Source organism: Cydia splendana, chromosome 13 (assembly GCF_910591565.1).
Source record: "Cydia splendana chromosome 13, ilCydSple1.2, whole genome shotgun sequence".
Classification (NCBI taxonomy): domain Eukaryota; kingdom Metazoa; phylum Arthropoda; class Insecta; order Lepidoptera; family Tortricidae; genus Cydia; species Cydia splendana.
This window is the reverse complement of record NC_085972.1, coordinates 4,998,053-5,024,091: the sequence shown is the minus strand read 5'-3', so window position 1 is coordinate 5,024,091 and position 26,039 is coordinate 4,998,053. Positions and strand designations below refer to the sequence as shown.

At 38.5% G+C, this 26,039-nt stretch overlaps 3 protein-coding genes and 1 long non-coding RNA gene across 4 annotated transcripts in view; 2 read left to right on the top strand and 2 right to left on the bottom strand.

The window, feature by feature from the left end:
• The window catches only part of LOC134796428 (uncharacterized), a 439,520-nt gene extending 432,890 nt beyond the window's left edge, over positions 1–6,630 (bottom strand). The window contains exon 1 of the long non-coding RNA XR_010144927.1: positions 6,418–6,630. This is a non-coding gene — a long non-coding RNA (uncharacterized LOC134796428). The remainder of the gene's footprint in view (positions 1–6,417) is intronic.
• The window catches only part of LOC134796425 (translocation protein SEC62), a 33,840-nt gene extending 21,428 nt beyond the window's left edge, over positions 1–12,412 (top strand). Inside the window, exon 8 of the mRNA XM_063768628.1 lies at positions 9,925–12,412. Coding sequence (XP_063624698.1) covers positions 9,925–10,051 — 127 coding nt within the window. The 3' untranslated portion in view covers positions 10,052–12,412. The remainder of the gene's footprint in view (positions 1–9,924) is intronic.
• LOC134796394 (RCC1 and BTB domain-containing protein 1-like) lies at positions 4,566–8,668 on the top strand. Its single transcript, XM_063768592.1, has 3 exons — positions 4,566–4,660; positions 6,624–7,209; positions 8,055–8,668. Exons 1-3 carry the CDS (start codon positions 4,647–4,649, stop codon positions 8,370–8,372), a joined length of 918 nt encoding a protein of 305 aa, XP_063624662.1. The 5' UTR covers positions 4,566–4,646; the 3' UTR covers positions 8,373–8,668.
• A 1,844-nt stretch (positions 12,413–14,256) lies between the features above and the next one.
• LOC134796381 (4-hydroxyphenylpyruvate dioxygenase-like) lies at positions 14,257–25,138 on the bottom strand. The gene is made up of 9 exons (XM_063768567.1): positions 25,002–25,138; positions 24,152–24,241; positions 19,980–20,084; positions 19,351–19,566; positions 18,931–19,031; positions 18,386–18,490; positions 17,415–17,622; positions 16,580–16,819; positions 14,257–14,359 (listed from the first exon to the last, which is right to left on the bottom strand). The coding sequence occupies exons 1-9, from the start codon at positions 25,002–25,004 to the stop codon at positions 14,285–14,287; spliced, it is 1,143 nt and encodes a 380-aa protein (XP_063624637.1). The 5' UTR covers positions 25,005–25,138; the 3' UTR covers positions 14,257–14,284.
• Positions 25,139–26,039: the final 901 nt, after the last annotated feature.

The window sequence follows — 26,039 nt, the reverse complement described above, 5'->3', positions numbered from 1 at the left end:
CCTATTGTCATGTCAAATCTTTAAACATTCGCTTACAACAACCAATTCAAATTTCAAATATTTCCAGCTCATTTTCTCGGTTTCAACTGATTGTCGATTAAAAACTGAAATAGATATCATTAACAGGGTTTTTTTTTTAATTTCCGTTAATTTCAAGGGTTCATTCCTGAGCTTAAATCAAGTAACTTTTTCAAAGACACCGGTATTCTTATTAACTCCATTTCGGAGATAATCAATAATCTGGGGGCAAAGCGAAGCGCAAGGGCACTATCTACCTTTTCTCGAAGCGCTTCGTCGTTTTTTTTAACCCTCATAACTTGGGTTTGGATTTGTTTTTTTCTGATAAGGCCCCTACGAGCGTGTACACTTGCCTTAGGGCCTGTTTAAATATTGATTAGTGTTTAGTATGAATTCATACATTCGCTATTATGGAAAATATATAGCCCTTCGCGTGGAAAATTCCTACAACATTACGCCATGTCTATTTCTAAAATTGCATAAATATGTATAGTGAGAGCAGATATGAAGTTGACCCAAAAAAATAGTTATTTGTTTTACAAGGGGGCAAAGTTGTTGTTTAACCGCTCGTGCTAATATTGATACCCGAGCAAGCGAAAGATTCCAAAATTGAACCACGAGCGTAGCGAGTGGTTCGAAAAATGGAATCTTGAGCGTTGCGAGGGTTTCAAAGCACGAGGGTTAAACAAAATTTGCCCCTGAGTGAAACACAAAAATTTTCATCACACCGACCCGAAGCAAATATTAAATGTAAAATATCAAACAAAATCAAACCCAACCAAATCCAAATGAATGTTATTAAATATTTATCATCCAAAATCATCATTTAAAAGTAAATTCTACCAGCAAACATAACAAAACAACTCAGAATTTGCATTTGATTACTTTGCCTCACATGTGAATAAAATGCAACTTTGCTATCAGTTTTTGAAGTGCAAAGTAAGCCTTTTCAAGCTGGTGTGGTGAAAAAATTATTAAGCTATGAGCTTATGAGCTTCATCAATCATCACAAATGATATTTCAGTAATTCTAAGCATTTATAGTCTGGGAGGCAATAAGAAGCGTGCGTCTAGTCGGGGAGGGCGGGGTACAAAGATGGCCGCCACCCGTCATCTTTAAAAAATAGTAGTTTGTGTTACAAGGGATCAAAATGATATATTTCCGTCAAGGGCGTACATTGAATCCTGAGCGTAATGAGGGATTCAAGTGTTAACGCCCAAGACGAAAGAATTTTTCACATCACCTATTCGAAAAAGGGCTTTTTCTTCCCCGCTAGGAGGGATCAAAGTGGCACTTTTCTTCCCTGCTAGGAGGGATCAAAGTTGTACTTTTCTGATCTAGGACACGATTTTTTCTTTCTTGCATAATATTTTTTTTTTGGTCAAATAATACATATTTTGGAACAACAATTTCCTCATAGTTGATGTGAAAAGCAGTATGTGTCACACGGTATCAATAGTAGTTTGTGTTACAAGGGATTAAAATGATATATATTTCAGTTTCATTAAAAAGGTCAAAATTTTGTTTGGAATTTTTTGCTTTGAGAGCTAATAAGTTAATAACTTTTGTATAGTGACCAAAAATATCATACAAAAAATACTATTATAATAAAGCGCAATTTATGCAGATTCTAAAAATATATACGTTTAATAATAGGTATCCTACTGCATAAAGATGGTGAAAAAATTATTAAATGACCGGGCAGCGCGGGTAGTTGGACTCTCGCTAGGCGGCGTTTATTTTACAAAAAATGGTCGAGTACGAGTACCTATGTGCTTATGCTTACATTGTTAAATTTTATCATATTTAATTACACAAACTGGTCTACCGCGATATAATTTCATTGATTTACCTTAAATTCCGACGTTTCAGCCGTTTGTATAATTAAATGTGTACAAAACGCCAGAGTTTAAAGTGTTAAATTTTATGATGCCAAAATAAAATACTTTCTATATATTTTTATAAAACAATTTAATGGCCGCAGTTTCCGGTACACAGACATAACTCTGTGCACTTTAATTTTCTTTTAATGCAGTTGCAACGATTTTTGCGATTAAACTGTAAAAATATTTTATTTTGGCATCATAAAATTTAACACTTTAAACTCTCGCGTTTTGTACACATATTTAATTATACAAACGGCTGAAACGTCGGAATTTAAGGTAAAACAATGAAATTATATCGCGGTATACCCGTTTGTGTAATTATATATGATAAAATTTAACAATGTAAGCATAAGCACATAGGTACTCGTACTCGACCATTTTTTGTAAGATTTACGCCGTCTGGCGCGCGGCCAGTTACTCGCGCTGTGGTTTAATATATTTTTTCACCATCTTTTTGTATTAGAACATTATTAAAAATGTATTTTTTTTCGATTTTGCATGGATGGCGCTTTATTATAGTATTTCTTGTATGATATTTTTGGTCGCTATACAAAAATTTCCAACCAAAATTTTCACCTTATTACGTTTTTTACCTTTTTTCCTGTAAAGCTACTATGAAACTGAAAAAACAAATATCAGCAAGGAATTCTACGTCTTCGGTTTATACGAAAATGATGCCCTAGTAGCCACCAGGACCAGAATAGATTTTTTTTAAAGATGACGGGTGGCGGCCATCTTTGTATCCCGCCCTCCCCGACTAGACGCACGCTTCTTATTGCCTCCCAGACTATAAATACTTAGAATTACTCAAAGACATAGGTGATGAACAATAATCGGACACCGGTAGCATTTTTCCGACGTAAGTGTTACATGGATATGATTTTTTTTAATTTTGTACAGAATTTATACACCTATTAATTTTTTTATCGAGGTTTTAACATTTCTATTATGATTAGATTATGAAGTACAGGCCACTTATTAATTATCTATCGAACGAATGTGTCTACGTCAACTCTTGTCTTGCACTTGTCTAATTGACATTCCCATCACTATTTTATCCATCAATTGAACACGTACAACGGAATAACTGAATTGTTTATCCATAACAACATGTGGTTTTATTTTGAACAACATAGGCTTATCCATATTAGTCATTACGCTGGACGTCAAAATGACATAAAATGCTACCGGTGTCCGATCATTAAGTGATGAAGCTCATAGGTTAATAAAAAAATTTGGGTCATGTATGGGAGCTATGCATAACTGCTTCCAGTAATAGCAACGGGAGCGTCCTCGAGTGTGATATAATGACGATAAGCCGTGACATTCCTGTCGCTCACCGATTACAAGCTCTACTCAAACCAGTATACATATAAGCGGAAAAATTGTACAGACAATTATTTTTATTTGAAACGTTTATGTTGTTTCTATTCAGAATCACAAGTGCTTAAAGATCCTTATAAAAAAAGTTTCCCAGGTTTTTTTGACATTCCATTATCATTTTTTAAAGACTGTATGAAGGTAATGAAATGGACGGTACGAAACACTTATGGAATTTTTGTGACGCTATCAAGATCAAAAGAGCGATTTCGAGTAGAAATAATAACACAAGTAAATAAAAATAATCCAATACGTTAGTCTGACCGGATCCACACCGCCAAAGACAGAAACAGATGGAGAAAGATCATAAAATTCATCATAAGAGAGAAAGTGATGCAAAAGGGAGGTCACGACCCTCAATATTGAGGAGGAATAAAAATACTGTAAACAATTTTTCCTAAGATGGCCCAATTAAGGCGAATTCACATGAGCTTGGGGATCATCCATTAATTACATCACACGAATTTGAAGATCTTTTGACCCCTCCCTCCCTCCTCCGTCCTTGTCACACCAGCGGGCTCAGCACGGTTCCATTTTTATCGACTATCACTATGCGCGTCCCTTTCGCACTTACATACTTGTTAGAACGTGACAGGCATGGTGACAAGGGATAAAAACGCGACCGTGCTAAGCCGCCTGGTCACATTTGGATGTCACATATTTGTAAATTATGTCTTCAACGAAATCAACAATTTCAGTTAGTTTTTACATTTATTTTAACATTTTTTTTCCACAAAAGCAATGTTAGTTGTTTGTTTTACAACTTCATAGAACAGCTAGTGTGGGAGTCATAGACTAGGAATCCTCTAGACCGAGTTTAGAGCAATTATTTCATGCAACCGATGATGCCAAAAATGCGGGGGTGCGCGAGACGAGGTGAGCGAAGTCCCGTGCCGTGATTGGTCCGTTCAAACGACGAACGAGTTCACGGACGTCGCACAAAGACACTTTCGACTCGAACATGGAGTAAAATTACCGTATGCGTGGCAGAGGGGGTAGCGCGACTATGCTCAGTCTGGAGGATGTTTTGTCTGTGGTGGGAGTATATTGTATGAATCTCAAGGTCTTGTCATAATACTCATAATAGTCCTTATCACGTCCGCGCTTCTGCAAATCATAGGAATACTACAAAGACCATTCGCACGTAGGACATAGTAAACCCAAGACACTCGATTCTGAACTTTAAGTGCAGAGAATAACATTGCATTTCTAAATGCTTACCCGAAGTATCCTGCTATGTTTAATAGCATCATATTGTTTATGATATTATTCCACATCTACATTGTGTGTCTAATAGTCGTGTGGAAAACATTATTTTTCTCTTCGTCAGTCGGGTAAAAACCAAAGTGAGGAAAGATCACGATGTCTCTGGAAATGTGAGTATATTTCAATATTTTACTAGTTTATAGTTTTATATGTCCCGGTGTCTGTCTGTCCTAGTTATGATCAATTTCCTGGCGTTTGTGTAATAGGGTATTTTCCTATTAGTCAAATCAGTTACTTTTTTAGAACTGTCAAAACGATTTGCTATTATGGAATTTATATGAAACATTACATCGTGACGTCACGGTCAACTCGCCTACTTTTTATATTTCTATCCGATTTATTAAATAGAACTTGTGTTTAAAAATAACTCCTATCTGTGTTTTTCTAATAACTATCTGGTGCTTTATTTCATGCATGGTGTAAAATAATTTATTTTAAATACAGTATAATACCCTATAGGCCAATGAAATTAGATCCAAAAAAAGCGTTTTGAGGAATTAATTCCCAGCAAGCTAGAAATAATTTTAATACCTTCATTAGTTCCTAAATTCGTATAATCCGAGTTTGCTCCATCCCAGGAGGTGTGGATAAATTTTGGGGGCCTTGGGAGATACATTTTACCTTGGATTGACAAAACCACTGGATGTAGAAGGAACTCACTATCAAAATCAATGTGGTAGTAACATTAGTAGGTTGTTGTGGATCAGACACTGGTAAGAAAAATTCGGATTTTGACACGATTTTACAAAAAAAAAAGAAATTCAAAGTGGCGGCCATCTTTTACAGTATTTGACTACGAACTCATATTAAGGTATCTTTCGGATCCTCAGATGTCAATTTTTATCATGATTAGAGCTAATTTTTTGTTGGACATACCCTTTTTGAACTACAAGAAAAAAACTAAAAAAGAGCAAAAATTTTTCCACTACTCCTGGAATGGAGCAAACTCGGATTACGCTAATTTAGAACCAAAATGAAGACGATTTCTAGCTTGCTGGGAAATAATTCCTGGAAAAAATCTAATTTGATTGGCGTATAATTAACAAACAATATTATGTAGGTACCCCAATGCACTTTGTAAGATATTTAAAAAAAAACGTCCTGAATTTTAAATGAAAAAATACATACTGGGCATAGGGCATTCCAATAAAAGTGTCGTCTGGTTGCCAATCAGACGTTCTGTACTCCTAGTATAAATTTCATTCGATACCGTGACGTGACGTACGCGTTTGCATTTAAGCCTCATTTTGTATGGGATTTTGTGTTTCAAAATGTCCCGCTTGACGCGCTGTTCAAGATCCCATACAAAAATAGACATAACGCATGTACTTAACATGTCCAGCGCATGACCTTGTATGTATTGATTTAATTACGGGATTAATGTGCCTACTTTTAAGTCTTATCATATCCTATATTGATAAATTGTAAAGTGCATTTATGTATTGTTATAAATCTTATCTTGCTTAGCGATAGTCTAATAACTATGCATATAACGTCGCCTGTTCTGACTGAAACAATATGCAATTATTAAATTAAAATTGAAAGATTGAAAAATTTAAAAGAAAGATAATTGGTCAGATTGAGATTATCCCAGTCAGACAGATAGAGACAAAACGTGTTTGATATCATTTAGTACAAACTATCAACTCCCCTTCCGCGAATTTCCGGGATAAAAACTATCCTATATCCGTTCCCGGCGGGACTTAATCTATCTCCATACTTAATTTCTAAATTTCATCTAATTCGGTTCACCGGTTTAAGCGTGAAGAGGTAAAAGACAGACAGACAGAGTGATTTTCACATTTATAATATAAGTAGGGATGAATAACAATTGTATAACGTTCCGTTTTAGTGAAAATCGTGTGACTTTAACCTTTTCGCCGTCATTGACTTGATATAAAGTCAGTACATTTCATGCCCCACACGCCACGACTTGATATGTATACGGATTGTTTACGTGCAATTTGTGGCTTGGCGTTGACACTTTGTTAATACTTCATTGACGTGGCGGCGAAAAGGTTAAATCAAGATAACATATTATCCAAAATATTACGTACCGACAACTTTTTTCAGATCTTACAAACGCATACTAAGAGGGCCGTGCATGAAATTAGCATTTTCATTGATATATAAATCAGAACAACCACTGAGTATCCCTCAAGTCGGTCAAGGGCAGTTCGACATTGACGATTTGGTCGATATACGGCTACAATTCGACCAGAAAATACCAGCAACCAAACCAACTACTACCTATAGTACCAAGCCACCGTTGCCGGTCACCGTAAACATTTCCACAAAGAAAACCGACAGGGGAAAGGATGTCACGGTCAAGTTCAAAGTATTGTGCACTAAAACGAAAATTGTTAAACAATTCATTTGCACCGACACTTGGACGGATTGGGTCGAACTGGGGAAAGGCCAACTCACATTCAAGGATCCTTGTTATACATTAGATGATATTGAAGTGCTTTTTACGGTGACTAAATCGGGAGCTGTGTCATTCGCTGACCTGTACGATGATACGGATATAATAGATTTTAATCTGTCATTGGAAGACAATAAAGTACCGGTACATAAGGCATGTTTAGCGGCGCATAGCAACAAGTTTAAGAATATGTTTACGTCGGTGTGGAAGGACATTAATGAAGGATGCGTTGAGGTCAGTATAGTTTGTTTAATACAGAGGTTCCTGATTTTTTAGAGTCCTGGTTGTAAAAAAATCTTGAGAAAATCATCCTTAAGAGTCACGAGCTTCGCCACCGCCATATATCAAAGTAGAGATGCGCAAAACGCTTCACTGAGTTTAAAAGATTGATTCATATCTTTCACAAGCGATGATATGTATCACTCATTTCGTTCATTTCGCTCAGTGGATCTGTAAGCTATATTGTGCACGAGTGAGTAGAGAGAGATGTCAATCAATCAGATAGTTGACATAAGTGCGACCAAGATGGCGAATCACATCCCGCCATGTTTTCCCGACACCCTCCGAATTCTTCCGAACCGCTCCGAAACCTATTCGCAACGTCTCACTCGCTCGTCACGCTCGGCCGGCTCATTCGAATCATGAGTGGGAAAGAGCGAGTAAGGAACACTGAGATAGATGAGCTACTGAGCGAAATGAGCGAGTTGAAGAGTGAGTGAGTTTAGTCAAATGATACAGTTAATTTAAATCACTCACTCCGTGAACGACACATGCCTAAGTATATCAAAGTTACGGTTTCATTTTAAAAATTATCAAATAAAATGAAATTTTACAGGACCATGGGAGTATTTGTCTGGTACTATTTTTCCTTGCTAGAAATTGTAATCATGCCAAGTTTCATGTAATTTAAGTAGGTCGTTTTAAAATGAGAGCGTGATTTCACTGATTTCAATTGTATGGATACGGTTTATTGTCGGGGTTTAGTGTGATTCTTAAAATGCATTATACCCCACTCTATGAATGGGCGTGAAACTCTCGGTGTAGATAGATAAATATTTGACGATCTCTATTTTTTATAGATTAAGGGAGCGACACACCAAACTCTACAATACATAAAGGATTACATGTATCTAGGAAGGCTACCCGACGTGGACGTCCGTCCAATGCTACTCTTCGCTATCCAATACTCCATGTCCAACTTAAAGGCGGACTGTATTACAAAACTTGTTGAAACTGTGGAGTTCTACAGTCTGTATAGTCTTCTGGAGTTTGCCTGTGAGAATAACATACCTGAGTTGACGTTTGCTCTGATGCTGCACACTTCGGCTGAGATGGTGCATAATGCTTATGAGATGAAAAAGAATCCGCCTTTGGAAGAACCATTGCCAGATGCGTAGTCTAATTTAAATATCTATAAAATCTTAAATTGATTCCGTCTGAAAAGGGTCCGTATGCTCCAACGCCCTTATCGAATGACGGCGGTCAAAAGGATTGAATTATTATTTCGTCTTCTTTATTATAATTATTATATTAAGAATTAACAATTATATTCGAACGTACATTAGCATTATAATATAATATATTCATACTATACATATATGATTAATTGATAATATTAATATTACCTATTAATAATAAATAAATACAAACAATATGTCTTATTCACGATATAATAACGTGCTAGTCAATCAGTGCTACCATTATACTTGCGTATTTTTGTATACAATTAATCTTACATATGTATTGCAAAGCATTAGTAATAGTAATGTTTTAATTAATAATTGTGGATTTCCGCAAAACATCGTAATAGTAATGTACAATATATTTTATTATATGCAATAAAAATTCAAGTACTTGATAAATAAAATGTGTATATCTTTTCCTTGTGTACCTATACCGGGTGTCTCCTATAACACGAGCAAATAATTAAATAGTAGATTGTACAACAAGGGCATAAAGTGACCCATTATTACCCGAGGCAATTTTTTGGTCTGAGCGAAGCGAAGACCAAAATAGTAGACGAGGGTAAAAATGGACATTTATGCCCTTGTTGTACACTCTGCTTTTCACTTCGATTGCGAGGAAAATATACAAAAAATCAAATATTTTAGGTTATTTTAACGTATTTATTCAAGACTAAAGAAAATTGTTCTTGGGCCGGTCGGAGGCGCGGGGCACGCCGGTCGGGGGCGCGCCGGCAGGGCTGGCAGTTTGTATGGCAGAATTTGGACTTTATTGCTAAGTCAATAAGGGTCGTAATAGATGATTTTACTTTATGCTCTAGAGCATAAAATGCGATTTTATGTCGTCTACGCACGACATAAAGGTGCACTTTTTGAGCATGAGAAGTGAAAACATAGATTGTACTCCTCAAACCATAAAACGTTTGTTCGAAATCTTTTAAAAATTATGTAGTCCTTAGATTTTCTCTTTTTCATATAGATTAAATATTATGTTATTATTTTCAATGTACACACATCTGCTCCATATAAAAATTAACTGTCATAGGGACGCGCGAGGTAGTTATAAAATAGTAGATTGTACAACAAGGGCATAAAGCGATCCATTTTTATCCGAGCCAACCAATATAGTCGAAGATAAAAATGGACGTTTATGCCTGAGTTTATACAGTCTACTTTTCACTTCGATTGTGAGTAAAATATACAAAAATGTTCAATATTGTAGGTTATTTTACTGTATTTATTCAACATTAAAGAAAATTGTAGTCGGGCCGGTCGGGGGCGCGTTGGCAGTTTGTATGCCAGATTTTGGACTTTATTGCTAAGTCAATAAGGGTCGTAATAGATGATTTCACTTTATACTCTAGAACATAATAAGCAACTTTATGTTGTCTACGCACGACTTAAAGTCGAACTTTACGAGCATGAAAAGTGAAAAGAGTATTTTCAACGGAATTTTACACTAATATTGCTTTTCACTTGTTTCCAGAGAGGAGGCTCCCTCGCCGGGCGAGAAGCAGTCAGAGTCCGAAAGCGAGAACAGCCAGCGATCGTCAACCGACCGCGACTTCGAGATGGTGGACCCCCAGGACCTCGATGATAAGGAGGAACAGTAACTACACGGCACGTAACTTTAGACTATATTAGAAACAAAGGCTTGTTCATTGGTAGGAAGACATGCACAGATGTATTTTCATCGTATTTTTACGGAAACGTACGAACGTGTCTTGCTCTTTCAGTCAGTCTCAGTACAAAAAGTACAGACATTTATTGAGCGTAGGGAGCGTAGAGAGAGTAGCGTGACAAATATGAACGTTTCCGTGAAAATACGATGGAAAATAATTATGCACTATATCCTCTAGCCGCCCAGAGGCCTATAAAAAGGACTCCCGTTCCATTCTAATTTCAATCTTTATTTTTACAAACCATAATTGCATTTGTATTGGCAAGTTTTGATGTCTGGGCGGCTAAAGGTATCTGTAGGTCCTTTGACCGTCAAAGATGTCAACTGACGGGCGCGGCTAAAGCCCAAACCTTCGTGCAATCTAAATGACGCGCCGCGCATGATAGCCGTGGCGTTCCAAGGAAAATATGTACTTTGATTTTGACAGCTGATGAAGGGACATAATCCGGTAATTTAGAGGGTTGGGAACCACTTAAGTCGCTCGTTCTTCTATTTGGTTATCGCTCGAATATATAAGAGGAATAGGACAGATAGCGAAATTTTGATTTTGGCGATTGCCTGCTTTCGCGGTAACATAATATAGTAGCACAGTGCCATCGTCAGTTGTCAAACTCGGACTAAATAACTCTCTTCTGCCATAAATAACTCTTTGATTATGATTAGAAACAAATTTGAGTTATAACAGACGCCAGTGCACTCGGGTCGACGTATATCGAATAATTAGTCCTCAAATTTTGGTGCAGACATTTGACATTTATTCCATTCTGTTAGAAATTCTGTTACCATTTTACGTAAATTTTAGTAATTTTGATATGCGTTGAACCAATTTTAGTGTGACATATTTTTTTTTGACAAAATATATCGTTTTTAAATTTTTATTCGTCCGACTCCTACTCCTGAACTTTTATTTTTGACAATGTTAAACAAACGGGTTTTTTTTCTTTCATAATGTAAAGTACCGTTAAAATTAATGATTTTAGGTTGGTATTCCACCTGTCCAATATCTTGGTCCAATGTGCATTCTCACTCTCTCACTAAGCAAAATGTGAGATGCAAATACACATTGGACAAAGAAATTTGACAAGTGGAATACCACCTTATGGCCAATGTAAATCGGCGTAATATACGCCGCTAACTAAGTAGACAAGTTATAGGTCAAAAAATACTTGTGAAATAAAGAAACTATACTGGGTCAAGCAGATCTTGTCAGTAGAAAAAGGCGGCAAATTTGAAAAATGTAGGCGCGAAAAGATATCGTCCCATAGAAAAATTGAATTGAATTTTTCTACTGACAAGATTTGCTTGACCATCACTTGTGAAATACTGAGCGTTCTCACAGTGACCACCTCTTCCATTCATTTGTAGGATGTGTATGTCTTGGCGTTGTAAGAGTGTTTATTTATTATTATACGTTTTAAACAATTTACGTTTTAGTTCACTCTATAATGTATAGTAAAAATTATTTGAAGTGTAAACAAATGAAAATATTAGACAAATCTATAAAAATTAAAAAGTAACTCAGATCTCAGGGCCCGGTTTTAAAGTTACTTCTATACGAGTCGCCTTTTAGACGTCCATTTGACCCCCAAAAGGTTACATTATAAAATGAACCTTCCTACATTCTAATAAAGTTTAAGATATAAAATAAAATGTGCTACTTATATTATAGTCGTGGGGGTCAAAAGGCTAATATTTAGACTTCTAGTTCTGTAAAACATGGCCTTGGGTATTACTCACTTAATTATTTATAAAGCTCATTTACACTGTTTTTAGTCGAAACTCGAATTTTCAGAAAGTGCCTAAACACAAGCTATTAAAGGCATTTAAGGTTTTATCCAAGAAACATTATATAAGATGTGGAAAGTTAAAGAAATATCATGTCCCCGAGTTTGAAAGTTGAAGATGACTTTACAAATCTTATACAAATGAAGAATCTTTGTTTTTTATAAGGGGGTTATTTTGGTCAGATAAGTTTGAGTGAGCGAGTAGAGATATGTATCCTGTATAACGCTAGCTTCAAATATCGCAAGCGTTAGTGTGATAAATTTTATACTTTGAGTTAAATAGGTATTTACATTTTCAATGTTTTCTATATATTTTTGGTTTGTTATAATTTCATGTGTCTGTATACTTTTTACTGTGTACATTTGTGAATTTATTTATCGTGTTTATATAAAATGTTATCCGTAATTGACGTTGAATCTAAGGTACCTACACGGTATTGTAATTCACTTTAGAAGATTCTTAATAATAGATCGATAAGATATTGATAATAAATCTATTCGACATTTAATTCGCATTTGTTTTTTGTTTTCCATACTGTGTCATGCAAGGCTCGGAACCGGTTTTTTAAATCCCAAAATAGCCCAATTTTTAATGACTTTATGGTATTTACTTACTTTTAGCTTTTCGGTGAAGGAAAACATCGTGAGGAAACCTGCATACATCTGCGAAGAAATTCAAAGGTGTATGTGAAGTCCGCAATCCGCATTGGGCTAGCGCGGGGACAGCCCAAGCCCTCTCGCGCATGAGAGGAGGCCTGTGCCCAGCAGTGGGACGTATATAGGCTGAAATGATGATGATGATGATGGTCTTTACTTGGGACTGAATCGGTATTTAGGTAACAACTTCGTATTATTAGATTGTCCCATTAAAAATGAAATAATAAAGCAAAGCCCGAAAAAGAACGTAATAATACCGGTATTTTTTGTATGAAGAAAAAACCGGTTCCGAGCCTTGGTGCCATGCTCAGTCTAAAGGTTCCGTCACACAGGCGCGTTTTCCGGGCGGGGCGTGAGCGTTTTATATTTAAAAGCGGCGCGCTCCGCTCACGCGCCTGTGTGACGGAGCCTTAAGGCACACCGGCTGCGTGGGCGTAGACATGCACATGCGCATGCGCTAATTGTTGGAGCCGTACACGCACACGTCACGCAAGCAGTGTGCCGTCTCTCATAAGTATCTGTATATTACAATGCACACATGCAAGTGCCCGTCTAGCACATGCATCCGGTGGGCACAGGCCTGTCCTGCAAAATAGGGGTGCAATTCCACATTATTTTTCGACATTTCGTGACAAGACACCAGCAGCAGTAGTTATAAAGGTTTCAGGTAGATGTAAATAGCCCTAGTGTAAATTTCATTCGATAGCGTGGCGTGACGTATGCGTTTGTATTAAGTTTCAAATCGAGTTTCCAAAACGTCCCGCTTGGCGCGCTGTTCAAAATCACCTACAAAATGAGACTTAACGCAAACTAGTACGTCAGGTCACGATATCGAATGAAATTTACACTAGGGCACAGAATAAATAATAGTACTAGGTACAGAAGACTCACTCTCTAACAAAACGCGTCTGTTACGATCAGCACAGATATGGCCGCTAGGTGGCGACAACGCCTCGCGCGGCTTATGGCTTTCCCCAAAATTGGGGCGGAACGGATGTACTTTTAGCTACCTGTAGCAAAGCGACGAAATCGCGGAGTGAGCCACGACTGACTAGGGGTTCTGTTCGAAAGGTTACATACAATGAAAATAGTTGTTGCAAGTTATACTCTTTATTTTACACACTAATATGGCAATTTCTTACAATTTTTTTAAGTATTACCTACCTATAGGTACCGTAAAACGGGGTGACTTTAGAACTTTTAAAAGGACACGTTCATTTAGGCCCACGAGGTGGATTTACGAATTTATAAAATAAAATCTTGTATGCTACATAAAAACTGAATTCGTAAAGTCACCCCTGCATTTTACAATCAACCCAGTTAAGTATATCACTAAGCGCCCCTTGCACCATCCCACTAGCCCGGGGTTAACCGGTTAAACCTGGATTTACCATGGGTACCAGTACAAATTGACACTGGGTCTACGGTTTAACCGGTTAACCCCGGGTTAGTGGGATGGTGCAAGTGGCGCTAAGCTAAGTTGATCAACGATTAGCTAAAAATATACCCTGTGTTTTATAATAGGGCGTTGCTTTTCCTTCCAAACAGAGATTTGATTTGATAAATAAGTATTGAATAAATTTGGTTTGAACACGCTAAATGACTATCTAACCTTTAATATTTAATTGCGTAGAACACGCTAAAATTTGCATTTATCAAGCTATTTATCCGGCTTGACGACTTACGGTGGTTGACCTTGTAGTTAAACTAACTTTAAGATTATATTACAGGTTGCCTCGTTTCTCTTGTTCTAACTCGAGCGACTCGAATAGGGTCTTGAAGTTCCCGGCGCCAAAACCCTGAAAAACAAAAAAAAAAAATACTTTCAACATAAAAACGCATAAATATCGTCAAATGTTGTGCCAAGAAGGTGCGCTCTACGCGTAGGTCAGGCTTTTGCCTCCCGGTTTAATTAATAGCTGAGGATTTGTGTCCAGGCGAGGACCTGAAAAACGAAAATTCGTTATCTGCCTCTATTCCACGAATATAGAAAAGCGATAAAGAGGCAGATAACGAAATTTCGCTTTTCGCGGTACGCCCCTAGGCTTCGAGCAACACCGGCTTCCGACACATCGGAAGCCCCTAGGCCTTCTCACTTCTGTTTCAACGCATAGTCAAAAAGTGCACGGGTTTAAAACACCAAGTAGCAATTATTGCACACCAATTGTCAGCAGCATGCATACCTTTACGTCAAAAGAAGCGTTGTTACTTTAGTTTTTCAATTAATAACTTGCGGCGGTAGCACGGTCGCATTTTTATTGCTTGTCACCATACCTGTCACGTTCTAACAAGTATGTTAGTGCGAAGGTGCCGGTCATAGTGACAGGCGATAAAATTGGAACCATGCTACGCCCGCTGAAAGAGAATTATTTTTATTTTTCCTTGATATCGTCCGTAATTTCGAAAAAAAAACAAGATCGTTACTCATTTCAGACACACACTTCATATGACATGTCTACATTTCCCAAATGAATTGCGAGGAATAATAATTTAAGGGCTTGTCTTTCTTCCTCATCCCTCACCCTCGATGCACGGCGCACTGTGGAACGAAATTCGGCTCTCATTGACATGGAAACCAAAGTTGTTATTTTTAGGTTTTTTTGATTGGAATAGGTTTTGCTAGGCATTGTTATGGTAACCTATGGATTTTAGACGATTTGGAATGAAAATTGTCGAGTTACGATTTTTTTTCAAAAAATAATTATGGAGCAGGAACAAGAAATCATTATTACTCAAGAACCGCAAAACAAACCGTAATATCCTCGCAGGTGGTTATACTACGAATTATTTGTGATTTTTTGGCACCCTACTCATTGCCGTCACAGGTGCGGTTTTTTTTAAATCTCTTATTATTAAATATTTTACATTTATTGCTACGATTTTTTTATATATTTGATTACAACTAATCTGAAATTCATAAGTTAGCAAAAGAATGCTGAGCAAACCCCATTTCAATCAAAACAACCTTAAAATGTCAAGGTCGATTTCCGTGTCATTTCCAAAGAAACAATAAAAGATTTAGAAAAACCGCACCCGAGACGGAAATGTGTAGGGTGCCAAAAAATCACAAATAATTCGTAGGATAACAATCTGCGAGGATATTACCGTATTTGTTGCGGTTCTTGAGATATTTAGATTTTTTGTTCCAGCTCCATACATTTTTTTTGAAAAACAATCATAATTCCTATTTTCAACTCAAATCGTCTGAAACTTATAACTTAGCATAAACATACTGGGCGAAACCCATTTCAATCAAAAAAATCTTAATTAGTTGACTTTGGTTTTTGTGGTTTTTCCATAAAATCAATTATTGATTAAAAAAAAAACCGCACCGGTGACGGATACATGTAGTATGCTAAAAAATCACAAATAATTCGTAGAATAACCATCTGCGAGGATATTACCGTATTTGTTGCGGTTCTTGAGATATTTACATTTTTTGTTCCGGCTCCATACATTTTTTTTGAAAAAAAAATCATTACTCTACTATTTTCAACTCAAATCGTCTGAAACTTATAATTTAGCATAAACACACTACGCAAAACCCATTTCAATCAAAAAAATCTTAAAATAATGACTTTGGTTTTTGTGCTTTTTCCATAGAAACAATTAATGATTTAAAAAAAGAAAACCGCACCCGTGACGGATATATGTAGTATGGTATGCCAAAAAATCACAAATAATTCATAGTATAACCACCTGCTAGGATATTACGGTTTGTTTTGCGGTTCTTGAGTAATAATTATTTCTTGTTCCTGCTCCATACATTGTTTTTGAAAAAAATCGTTACTCAACAATTTTCATTCCAAATCGTCTAAAATTCATAGGTTGCCATAACAATGCCTAGCAAAACCTATTTCAATCAAAAAAACATAAAAATAACAACTTCGGTTTCTAATATGTCAATGAGAGCCGAATTTCGTTCCACAGTGCGGCGTAGCCCTAACCTATCCATTTCGTCACGTCAGAAATGCACGCAGTTGCTGCTTGGAATGTAAGTCTAGAAGCAATCAACTTACATTGTGATTCCTCCTCTGTATAACCTCCAAGAACAAGGTAGGTCGGTCCTGCGTGTTCTTCGTGAAGATCTGCAGCAGGTATCCATCATCATCGTAGTCTATCAGGATGTTCAGCTTCTCCAGGATGTCTATGCTCTCGGCTACTTTCACTTTGCTGTGCGCTAGCTGTTGGCGAATCAGCTTGTAGTATTTTGAAGGGATGGAGAGGAATTCTACGCCTCGGGCGCGTAGGTTTGTAATCTGGAAAGGATAAAATGAAATTAACTTTAACGTCGTTAACTAATTAATTATCTAATCAGGAATGAAATTAAGTTTATGTTGTCAAGATCTACCAACAGTACCAACGAACTTCGTCGGTTTGCGTCTTGCTACTTATCAGAGTTCACTGTTATTTTTTTATATTATTGGGTAACCTCAAAGTAGCTTTCTTTATCGTCTTATAATGACGATTCGGTGACCAGTGCCCTGTAATCACATTTTGTTTCGCCCTAGGGTCTCAAATCTTCTCATCCATTCATATCATACAAAAATGTACTGCTACCCCCTCTTCCTTCCTCTACTACAACCTACCTCTCCATCTACAACTCGCACTACAGGTAAGTGGCCTGCGATCTGCGATCTTTCTTTTCCAGTCGAATGACTTCCCTACCTTATCTCTTGTTGTTTTATCATTAACTAGTCATTGTCTTCAACCAAACTATTCACCGCAGTAATAATATCCTCCGTATAATAGCTATATGCTGCACACCAGCGCCCCCGTGGTACTCCACATACTCCTGGATCTGACTCCTTACACAGACAAGTCTCGAAGTATTTTACCTTTCAAGCTACTCACCGCAGTAATAATATCCTCCGTATTAAGAGCTATATGCTGCACACCAGCGCCCCCGTGGTACTCCACGTACTCCTGAATCTGACTCTTCTTCTTCCCAGCGGCTGGTTCGTTGATCGGCATCTTGACTGTTTCCTCCCAGTTAGCCATCACGACGGAGCGGAGGGCTGAGTACTCTGTGCACACCTGCTTGTCGTCCACTGACCAGAACCTGAGAGAATATATTATAAACTATCAAAGATATGGAATTCATCGCGTGATACAAACTCGCGACCTTCTGAACACTTTCTGAAATACCGTACCGGGACAGTAGCTATTTATTTCTTTATTTAAACTTTATTGCACGGTATAAAATTGTACAAATGGCGGATTTGCCACTAAGTGCTACGGGTTACGCTCGTAGCGCGTAGCCACGGGTTTGCCGTATGAAGCGCGTAGTAGCTACGAACAGTGTACCCGACAGTCGGGTTCTTGGCCCTTAATCTGTTAAGGCATTCTCTGCCAGTCAACCATTGGGTCAAACAGAAACTTGTAGTTAGTGCAGGATTGTAGACAACGAGAGGAAATAAGAAACACAAATCAAGTTATTCTAAACGGTATTCAATTATTTAGCTATAGCTAACTTAGCACTGAGCCACAAACAACGAAAGAAGTCAAGAAAGTGCCATCATAGAAGATTCTCCATTAGAAGGGGGTTGAGTTAGTAAAGGCAGCTAATAATAAAATCAGTGTTCATCAATAAACTCGAGTTCGAATCTCGCTGGAGGCGGTATATAAGTTTTTATATACAACAGGGTGGCTAAAAAATAACTGCATTCCCGTTGCCAGGGAGGTTTTTTTTTGTGATTATACTGAGCAACTTTGACAATGGAACCAACCCCGAAATCGCAAAATAAATTTGGCTGTTTCATACATTTTGGCTGGTGACCCAAAGAGGATATTGATGGACTCGGACAATAGGTTAGATAATTTACCTGTGGAACTGCAAGCACCGCTCATACCACGACGCGGCCGTTTCCATACCGTTGTCAGGCTGGTTGCCGACCACGTGGTCAATGAAGTTTATCTCCACTTTAGGCCTAAAAACAACAAATACTTTATGTTTGTGGTAGGTACCTACCTGCCCCACGTGACTTGATAAGCTGGTTAATTTTAATCATTTTCAAAATGTGAATATGATCGGTCTATACTCCGTCTTACGTTTGATTGAGTTAGACGCTGGACCAAATCTGGAGCATCACTGTAATACTAATAATAAACCTAGCTCTGTAGATCTACCAGGTGATTGTAATACTTAATGATATTTTATGATATTATAAAATATTACCTAAAAGGTATCTGTATCTTGCACTAGTTGCACCATCCCACTAACCCGGGGCTAACCGGTTAAACCGTTAACGTAACTCCAAGTTTAATCGGTTAACCCCGGGTTAGTGAATGGTGAATAAACAAAAGAATACTTAACAACCTAAAGTTTTTTAGTTAGCCTGAACCAGGGAATATAGAAAGAGATACTCACAAGAATTTGTTGATAGGATCCTGCTGTAGAAGTTGGTATCCAGGCAAGAATGGCCCTTTGTAGTTGGTCCGGTCGACCAAAGTGTGTGTGTTGTCGCCGTACTGTGAAAATAAGACTAGTTATTCTAATAACCCGGCCACATTTTCCTTCCTCTCAAATTAATACAGTTAGGGCCACTTGCACCATTCACTAACCCGGGGTTAACTCGTTAAACTTGGAGTTACCATGGTTACCAGTACAATTTGACACTGGGTTAACGGTTTAACCGGTTAACCCCGAGTTAGTGGGATGGTGTAAGTGGCGCTTAGAGTCCGTCCGTTAGAGTCTTTCCGCACAGACTCAATGAAAAGACTCGCGGGCGCTCCTGTGCTTACTGCATAGCCTGCTGGATATGCCTTGAAGGCGTATGCGTTTACATACCGTCTTCAACACGGCCATCCTGACCACACCAAATGCATCGCGTTCCTCCCAGAGATCCTTCACAACGACAGCCCCCTGTTTCTTGGCGTACGACAGGATGTAGTCCAGGTTCTCGACTTGGAAGGCGACGTCCTTCACGAAGTCGCCGTGGTAGGCCACCTCGTTGGATAGCTGCGAGTCTTCGGGCTCGTATTGGGATTGGAGAACGAATACGATCTGAGGGTAAAAGTTATAACATTAAGCCTAATATTCCATTATCTACAAACATCATAAAATATTTTACTAACAGTTTCATGGTTTATTCTCTCAAAAATACATTGAATTTACGTGTAGAATAGATTTTACGTGTTAGAACATTTTAGATTTAGTTAGTATTCAATAAAATTTCTATTGTATGTTCTCTCTTTACGCCTGAATGCATAACTTTCCCTTAGTCAAACCCGAAGGCAGCAAAAAAGTTGAATAACACAATACACAATATTATAAGACGCCAAATTTTGTTGCAGGGTACCTACCTAAGTATAATATTATGCACTTGAATATTTATATGCATAAATCTGACTATAGGTACACATCATTTATCCAGAGAAATGTGTGTGTAAGAGAAATGAAAATGTATGTCTTCTTACCTTATTTAATCTGACAGCAACCGAAGACAGTTTTCTGGAGCCAGTCTCCAAGCCCTTGAAAGCTAACGGTTCAAACCCGAACCTCGTCACATAGTAACTGGCGGCCTGGAAGAAACGTCGCCAAGAAATTGTCAATCATTGGATCTTAAGAGCGCTATTACATTTCGCCGTTGAGCGAGTTTAGGTATTTTACGCGCTGCGGCAGGCCGTGCGAGCTCAGTACGCCGATCCCTTCTACCACACTCGCACTACAATGATGGATTAAACATTCTTGATCCTTCGCGAAGCATATTGAAATCAACCATAACAACACTAACTGTACTTAACTTTTAAAGTTCTAAAACTGTTATTTGGTAAGTACGAAAATACTAAATGCAGTGCAAATGTACATAGGGGCTGTTCATAAATTACGTCATCTATTTTTGACGATTTTTGACCCCCCCCCCCCCCCCCTCAAATCATCCAAAAATCAAGCTTCGGATGAATCTGTTTCCTCCTACGTCATGTTACCATCATCCGATGTCCAGACCCCCACACTCCTCCCATTTGAAACGACGTAATTTATGAATAGCCCCATACTTGTACTTATGAAGGTATATTACTCGAAAGAAATTATAGGTACCTACTCGCTTATTTACATGTTTCGTCATTGCATTTGGTACCTATAGGTTGTAAAGTTTGTATCAACGAGGGTTTAAAAACGAACTGGTACTGAGGATCTGATGATGATTAAGGTGGTCACGGATACCAATCAACCATGTAGTAACATGATTAGGCTCGTTTGATTCGTCTCAACAAGATCTTTGACACTGAAGATACACAGGGTCTGATGATGGAGCTTGAAGGTGGCCACGGGTACCAGTCTATCATGTAACTAAACAACTTCGTGTTTGGGCTCGTTTGATTCGTCTCAACAAGATCTTTGACACAAGACAGTACTCAGGGTCTGATGATGGAGCTGGAAGGTACCATTACCAATCAACCATGCAACTAAACCACATCGTGTTCAGGATCGTTTGATTCGTCTCAACAAGATCTTTGACACTAGGTGATACTCAGAGTCTGATGATGGAGCTGGAAGGTGGTCACCGGTACCAATCAACCATGCAACTAAACCATTTCGTGTTTAGGCTCGTTTTATTCGTTTCAACAAGATCTTTGACACAAGATAGTACTCAGGGTCTGATGTTGGAGCCGGAAGGTGGTCACCGGTACCAATCAACCATGCAACTAAACCATTTCGTGTTTAGGCACGTTTTATTCATCTCAACAAGATCTTTGACACAAGGTAGTACTCAGGGTCTGATGATGGAGCGCGAAGGTGGCGACGGGTACCTGTCTGTCATCATCAGCTCCATCATCAGACCCTGAGTAGTATCTTGTGTCAAACACCTTATTGCGACGAATCAAACGAGCCCAAACACGAAGTGGTTCAGTTACATGGTAGACTGGTACCCGTGGCCACAGTCCAGCTCCATCATCAGACCCTGAGTACTAACTTGTGTCAAAGATCTTGTTGCGACGAATCGAACGAAGCCAAACACGAAGTGGTTTAGTTGCATGGTTGATTGGTACCGGTGACCACCTTCCGGATCCATCATCAGACCCTCAGTACTACCTTGTGTCAAAGATCTTGTTGCGACAAATCAAACGAGCCCAAACACGAAGTGGTTCAGTTACATGGTAGACTGGTACCCGTGGCCACAGTCCAGCTCCATCATCAGACCCTGAGTACTAACTTGTGTCAAAGATCTTGTTGCGACGAATCGAACGAAGCCAAACACGAAGTGGTTTAGTTGCATGGTTGATTGGTACCGGTCACCACCTTCCGGATCCATCATCAGACCCTCAGTACTACCTTGTGTCAAAGATCTTGTTGCGACAAATAAAACGAGCCCAAACACGAAGTGGTTCAGTTACACGGTAGACTGGTACCCGTGGCCACCTTCCAGCTCCATCATCAGATCATGAGTACTATCTTGTGTCCAAGGTCTTGTTGAGACGAATCAAACGAGCCTAAACACGAAGTGGTTTAGTTGCATGGTTGATTGGTACCGGTGACCACCTTCCGGCTCCAACATCAGACCCTGAGTACTATCTTGTGTCAAAGATCTTATAGAAACGAATAAAACGAGCCTAAACACGAAGTGGTTTAGTCGCATGGTTGATTGGTACCGGTGACCACCTGCCGGCTCCATCATCAGACCCTGAGTACTATCTTGTGTCAAAGATCTTGTTGAGACGAATCAAACGAGCCTAAACACGAAGTGGTTTAGTTGCATGGTTGATTGGTACCGGTGACCACCTTCCGGATCCATCATCAGACCCTCAGTACTACCTTGTGTCAAAGATCTTGTTGCGACAAATAAAACGAGCCCAAACACGAAGTGGTTCAGTTACACGGTAGACTGGTACCCGTGGCCACCTTCCAGCTCCATCATCAGATCCTGAGTACTATCTTGTGTCCAAGGTCTTGTTGAGACGAATCAAACGAGCCTAAACACGAAGTGGTTTAGTTGCATGGTTGATTGGTACCGGTGACCACCTTCCGGCTCCAACATCAGACCCTGAGTACTATCTTGTGTCAAAGATCTTATAGAAACGAATAAAACGAGCCTAAACACGAAGTGGTTTAGTCGCATGGTTGATTGGTACCGGTGACCACCTGCCGGCTCCATCATCAGACCCTGAGTACTATCTTGTGTCAAAGATCTTGTTGAGACGAATCAAACGAGCCTAAACACGAAGTGGTTTAGTTGCATGGTTGATTGGTACCGGTGACCACCTTCCGGCTCCATCATCAGACCCTGAGTATTATCTTGTGCCAAAGATCTTGTTGAGACGAATCAAACGAGCCCAAACACGAAGTGGTTTAGTTGCATGGTTGATTGGTACCGGTGACCACCTTCCGGCTCCATCATCAGACCCTGAGTACTATCTTAAGTCAAAGATCTTGTTGAGACGAATAAAACGAGCCTAAACACGAAGTGGTTTAGTTGCATTGTTGATTGGTACTGGTGACCACCTTCCGGCTCCATCATCAGACCCTGAGTACTATCTTAAGTCAAAGATCTTGTTGAGCCGAATCAAACGAGCCCAAACACGAAGTGGTTTAGTTGCATGGTTGATTGGTACCGGTGACCACCTTCCGGCTCCATCATCAGACCCTGAGTACTATCTTGTGTCAAAGATCTTGTTGAGATGAATAAAACGAGCCTAAACACGAAGTGGTTTAGTTGCATGGTTGATTGGTACCGGTGACCACCTTCCGGCTCCATCATCAGACCCTGAGTACTATCTTGAGTCAAATAAATACATATAGAATGTCAGGTCGTTTCAAATATTTTTAATCCTGTCCGGTAGTTTATTAAACTGTACCATTATAAATTATAATACTATAAAAACGGTGCTAGGATCAAAGTCTCTCGTTGCGGTTTACACGCACACAGTATAGCGTTTTACACGGCGCCCGCCGCACACAATGATAAAAAACCTCGTCGTCGCCGTTGAAAATGTGCGGAGCCGACCGACACACGTCCTGCCTCTACAAGCTCTGCCGCGGCACTGAGCTGGCGCAGCGCGCGTCATCGGTAATATAGAGTAGTTTTCAAAAAATTGCCAAAAAATTATAGTAGAATTTCATAAACACTAATGTATACCAACAGTATAAGCAAACGTTGCAGATTGCTTGAGTATGAAAATGACTTCGATATTAAGTAGATTTTCGTAGGAATTGACACTTGTTTCGGAGAGAAAATCGAGTTCGTTTTACTTTGATTTTCTCTTTCTCAAAGGTATGTAGGAAAAATATAGTTTGATATGCCTAAAGTACAGGGTATTAGTAATACAAAATAGCCAGGTTTAGCAGAGTAAAATTCTCAACATTTCCAAATAAGAGCTCGCCATTCAGTGCTTCACGGGGTTTTTCGGAAACGACCATCAGAAAAAAAATCATAACTAATTTAATAAGTCCTTTTTCTAATATTTACAACGATATTTATAAAGATAAGAAGACGCTTTTACTGGAACAAGTACTCATTGTTTCTAATAATGAGCGCAAAGTCCTGAATTTCGTCGACTAGTATCATCAATTTTGCATTATTTCGACTTTTCTTGTAAGAGCGCTCTTAATTTAAGGGGCAAAGTTAGGAGATACCTGATTAGACACCTACCTGTTTGGCATTAGACACCCAAAAGGTAAGATGGTCGAACGCCAGGAATTTTCCATTTTCGGGCTTCTTTCCCTTATCTGTATACGTGGTCTGAAAGAAACAAATGACGTCAGATTTAAAAAAAGTATTTCTAAAATGTAATTTATTCTGAAATACGTAGACCAATTGGTCTGAGGTTTCCAAGTAGAGGAGGTGTATTCCCCCCGGGTATTCGATCGGCTCTTGCACTCTTTTGGTAGCATAGCCGAAACACTAATCAATCAGGCAGGTTTACAAGGACTCTCTTTAGGGTGGTATGTCACCTGTCCAATTTCTTGGTCCAATGTGTATTTGCATCTCACAATTTGCTTAATGAAAGAGTGAAATTGGACAGGTGGAATATCATCCTTACTTAAGAATTTTTTTCTTGTTTCCTTCTTCATTTCACCAACCTTTGTCAAAAAAGTAGAAAACAAAGAAAAGCGATGCGTTAGTCTCACTCACGCGAAAAAGATAGACTATAGGTACCTAATTTTAGCAGGGATCGTGTACCGGTATTGTTTTCATTCAATTAACCGGTATTTAATTTCGGTATCTCGGTTGTTGGTGTTAAATGATTGGAATTTATTCAGCTACTCTAATAAATTAATAATTCACAGCTATTTTAGTATACAAAAGGTATATTGAACATGCAAGGCTTTTAGGTAAAATTTCCTTCACAATTAAAATGTCTTAAAATCCTCCATCTGAACTTAATTCCGGAACATTCGATTCAAACCTTTGAAGCCTCAATGGATTCATTTATATTCAATCAATAAATAAAACAAAAACACTTTACTTTGTCGCGACAAAAAGAAAAATAGGTACTCACCATTTTCAAATATCAATCCGTTAAAGCTTAAAAGTATCACGTACGGAAAATTTCCGGGTTATGAAAACACGACAGTTAAGTGTGGCAATGTCACAGGAACTGGGGACCTGTTATCTTCCGTCCGTTTTATATTGAAACCAGAAATGTGCTTGTTATTTATACGAAAACAAGTCGAAAGTAAAGCGGCGTCCACATAAGTAGAATTTTCCACGGATTTGGTTATTTGTTCGCGTGGGTACAATGTTCATTAAAACAAGAATGCTCTGCACAGTTCTGTTTGAAATCTTGCAAAAACGTGAGGCAGATATCTATCTGCCTCACGCTTTTATTGTCACGTTTGTTTTTAGAAAGAAAGCAAACGTGACAATAAAAACGTAACGTTTATTTCTTTATAATTCCTAAGAGGCGACAAGCAGCCACCCATAATATAAATAAATTTTCCGAGGTGTGCATGCTTGAGCAATAACTTTCACTATAAGACCAATCTCGAAATGGAGAAAAAAAAGTTGGCTCTTAACAGACAGTAATTTTTCTCACAATTTCGGGGTTGGTGTATTAGTAAAACTTGGTCAGTATGACCTAGCAATGTACAAATTGCAGAACATTCCCAAAAAGCGGAAACGTTCTCGAGAATGTTCTCAGAACATTCCTGCAACATGGAAATTATTGTTCCGCCATCTTGGATTTTTTCCAAAAAAATTTTTTATTTGCGTAGGAATCTAGAGGCCTCTATCTCCCGCCATGCCAAATCTCAGCGCGCTCGGACCAACTAAAAAAAAAAGCCGGGTATTTTGATTTTTTTTAATGCAGTTTGTTTTGTCTCGGGGCCCTCTATGACATTTGGTCGAGCATCCCCCACCTATCACGCACCGTTTAAAAGTAGCCATACAAAATAAAAGTTGCTAGTTTTCCCGCAATTGTAGCATTTTTCAAAAAAAAAAATTTTTCATAGGTATCTAGGGGACCCTGAGATTCCGTGACCAAAATTTCAGCGCGCTAGGACAAACTTAAAAAAATTAAAAAAAAGTCGGCCATATT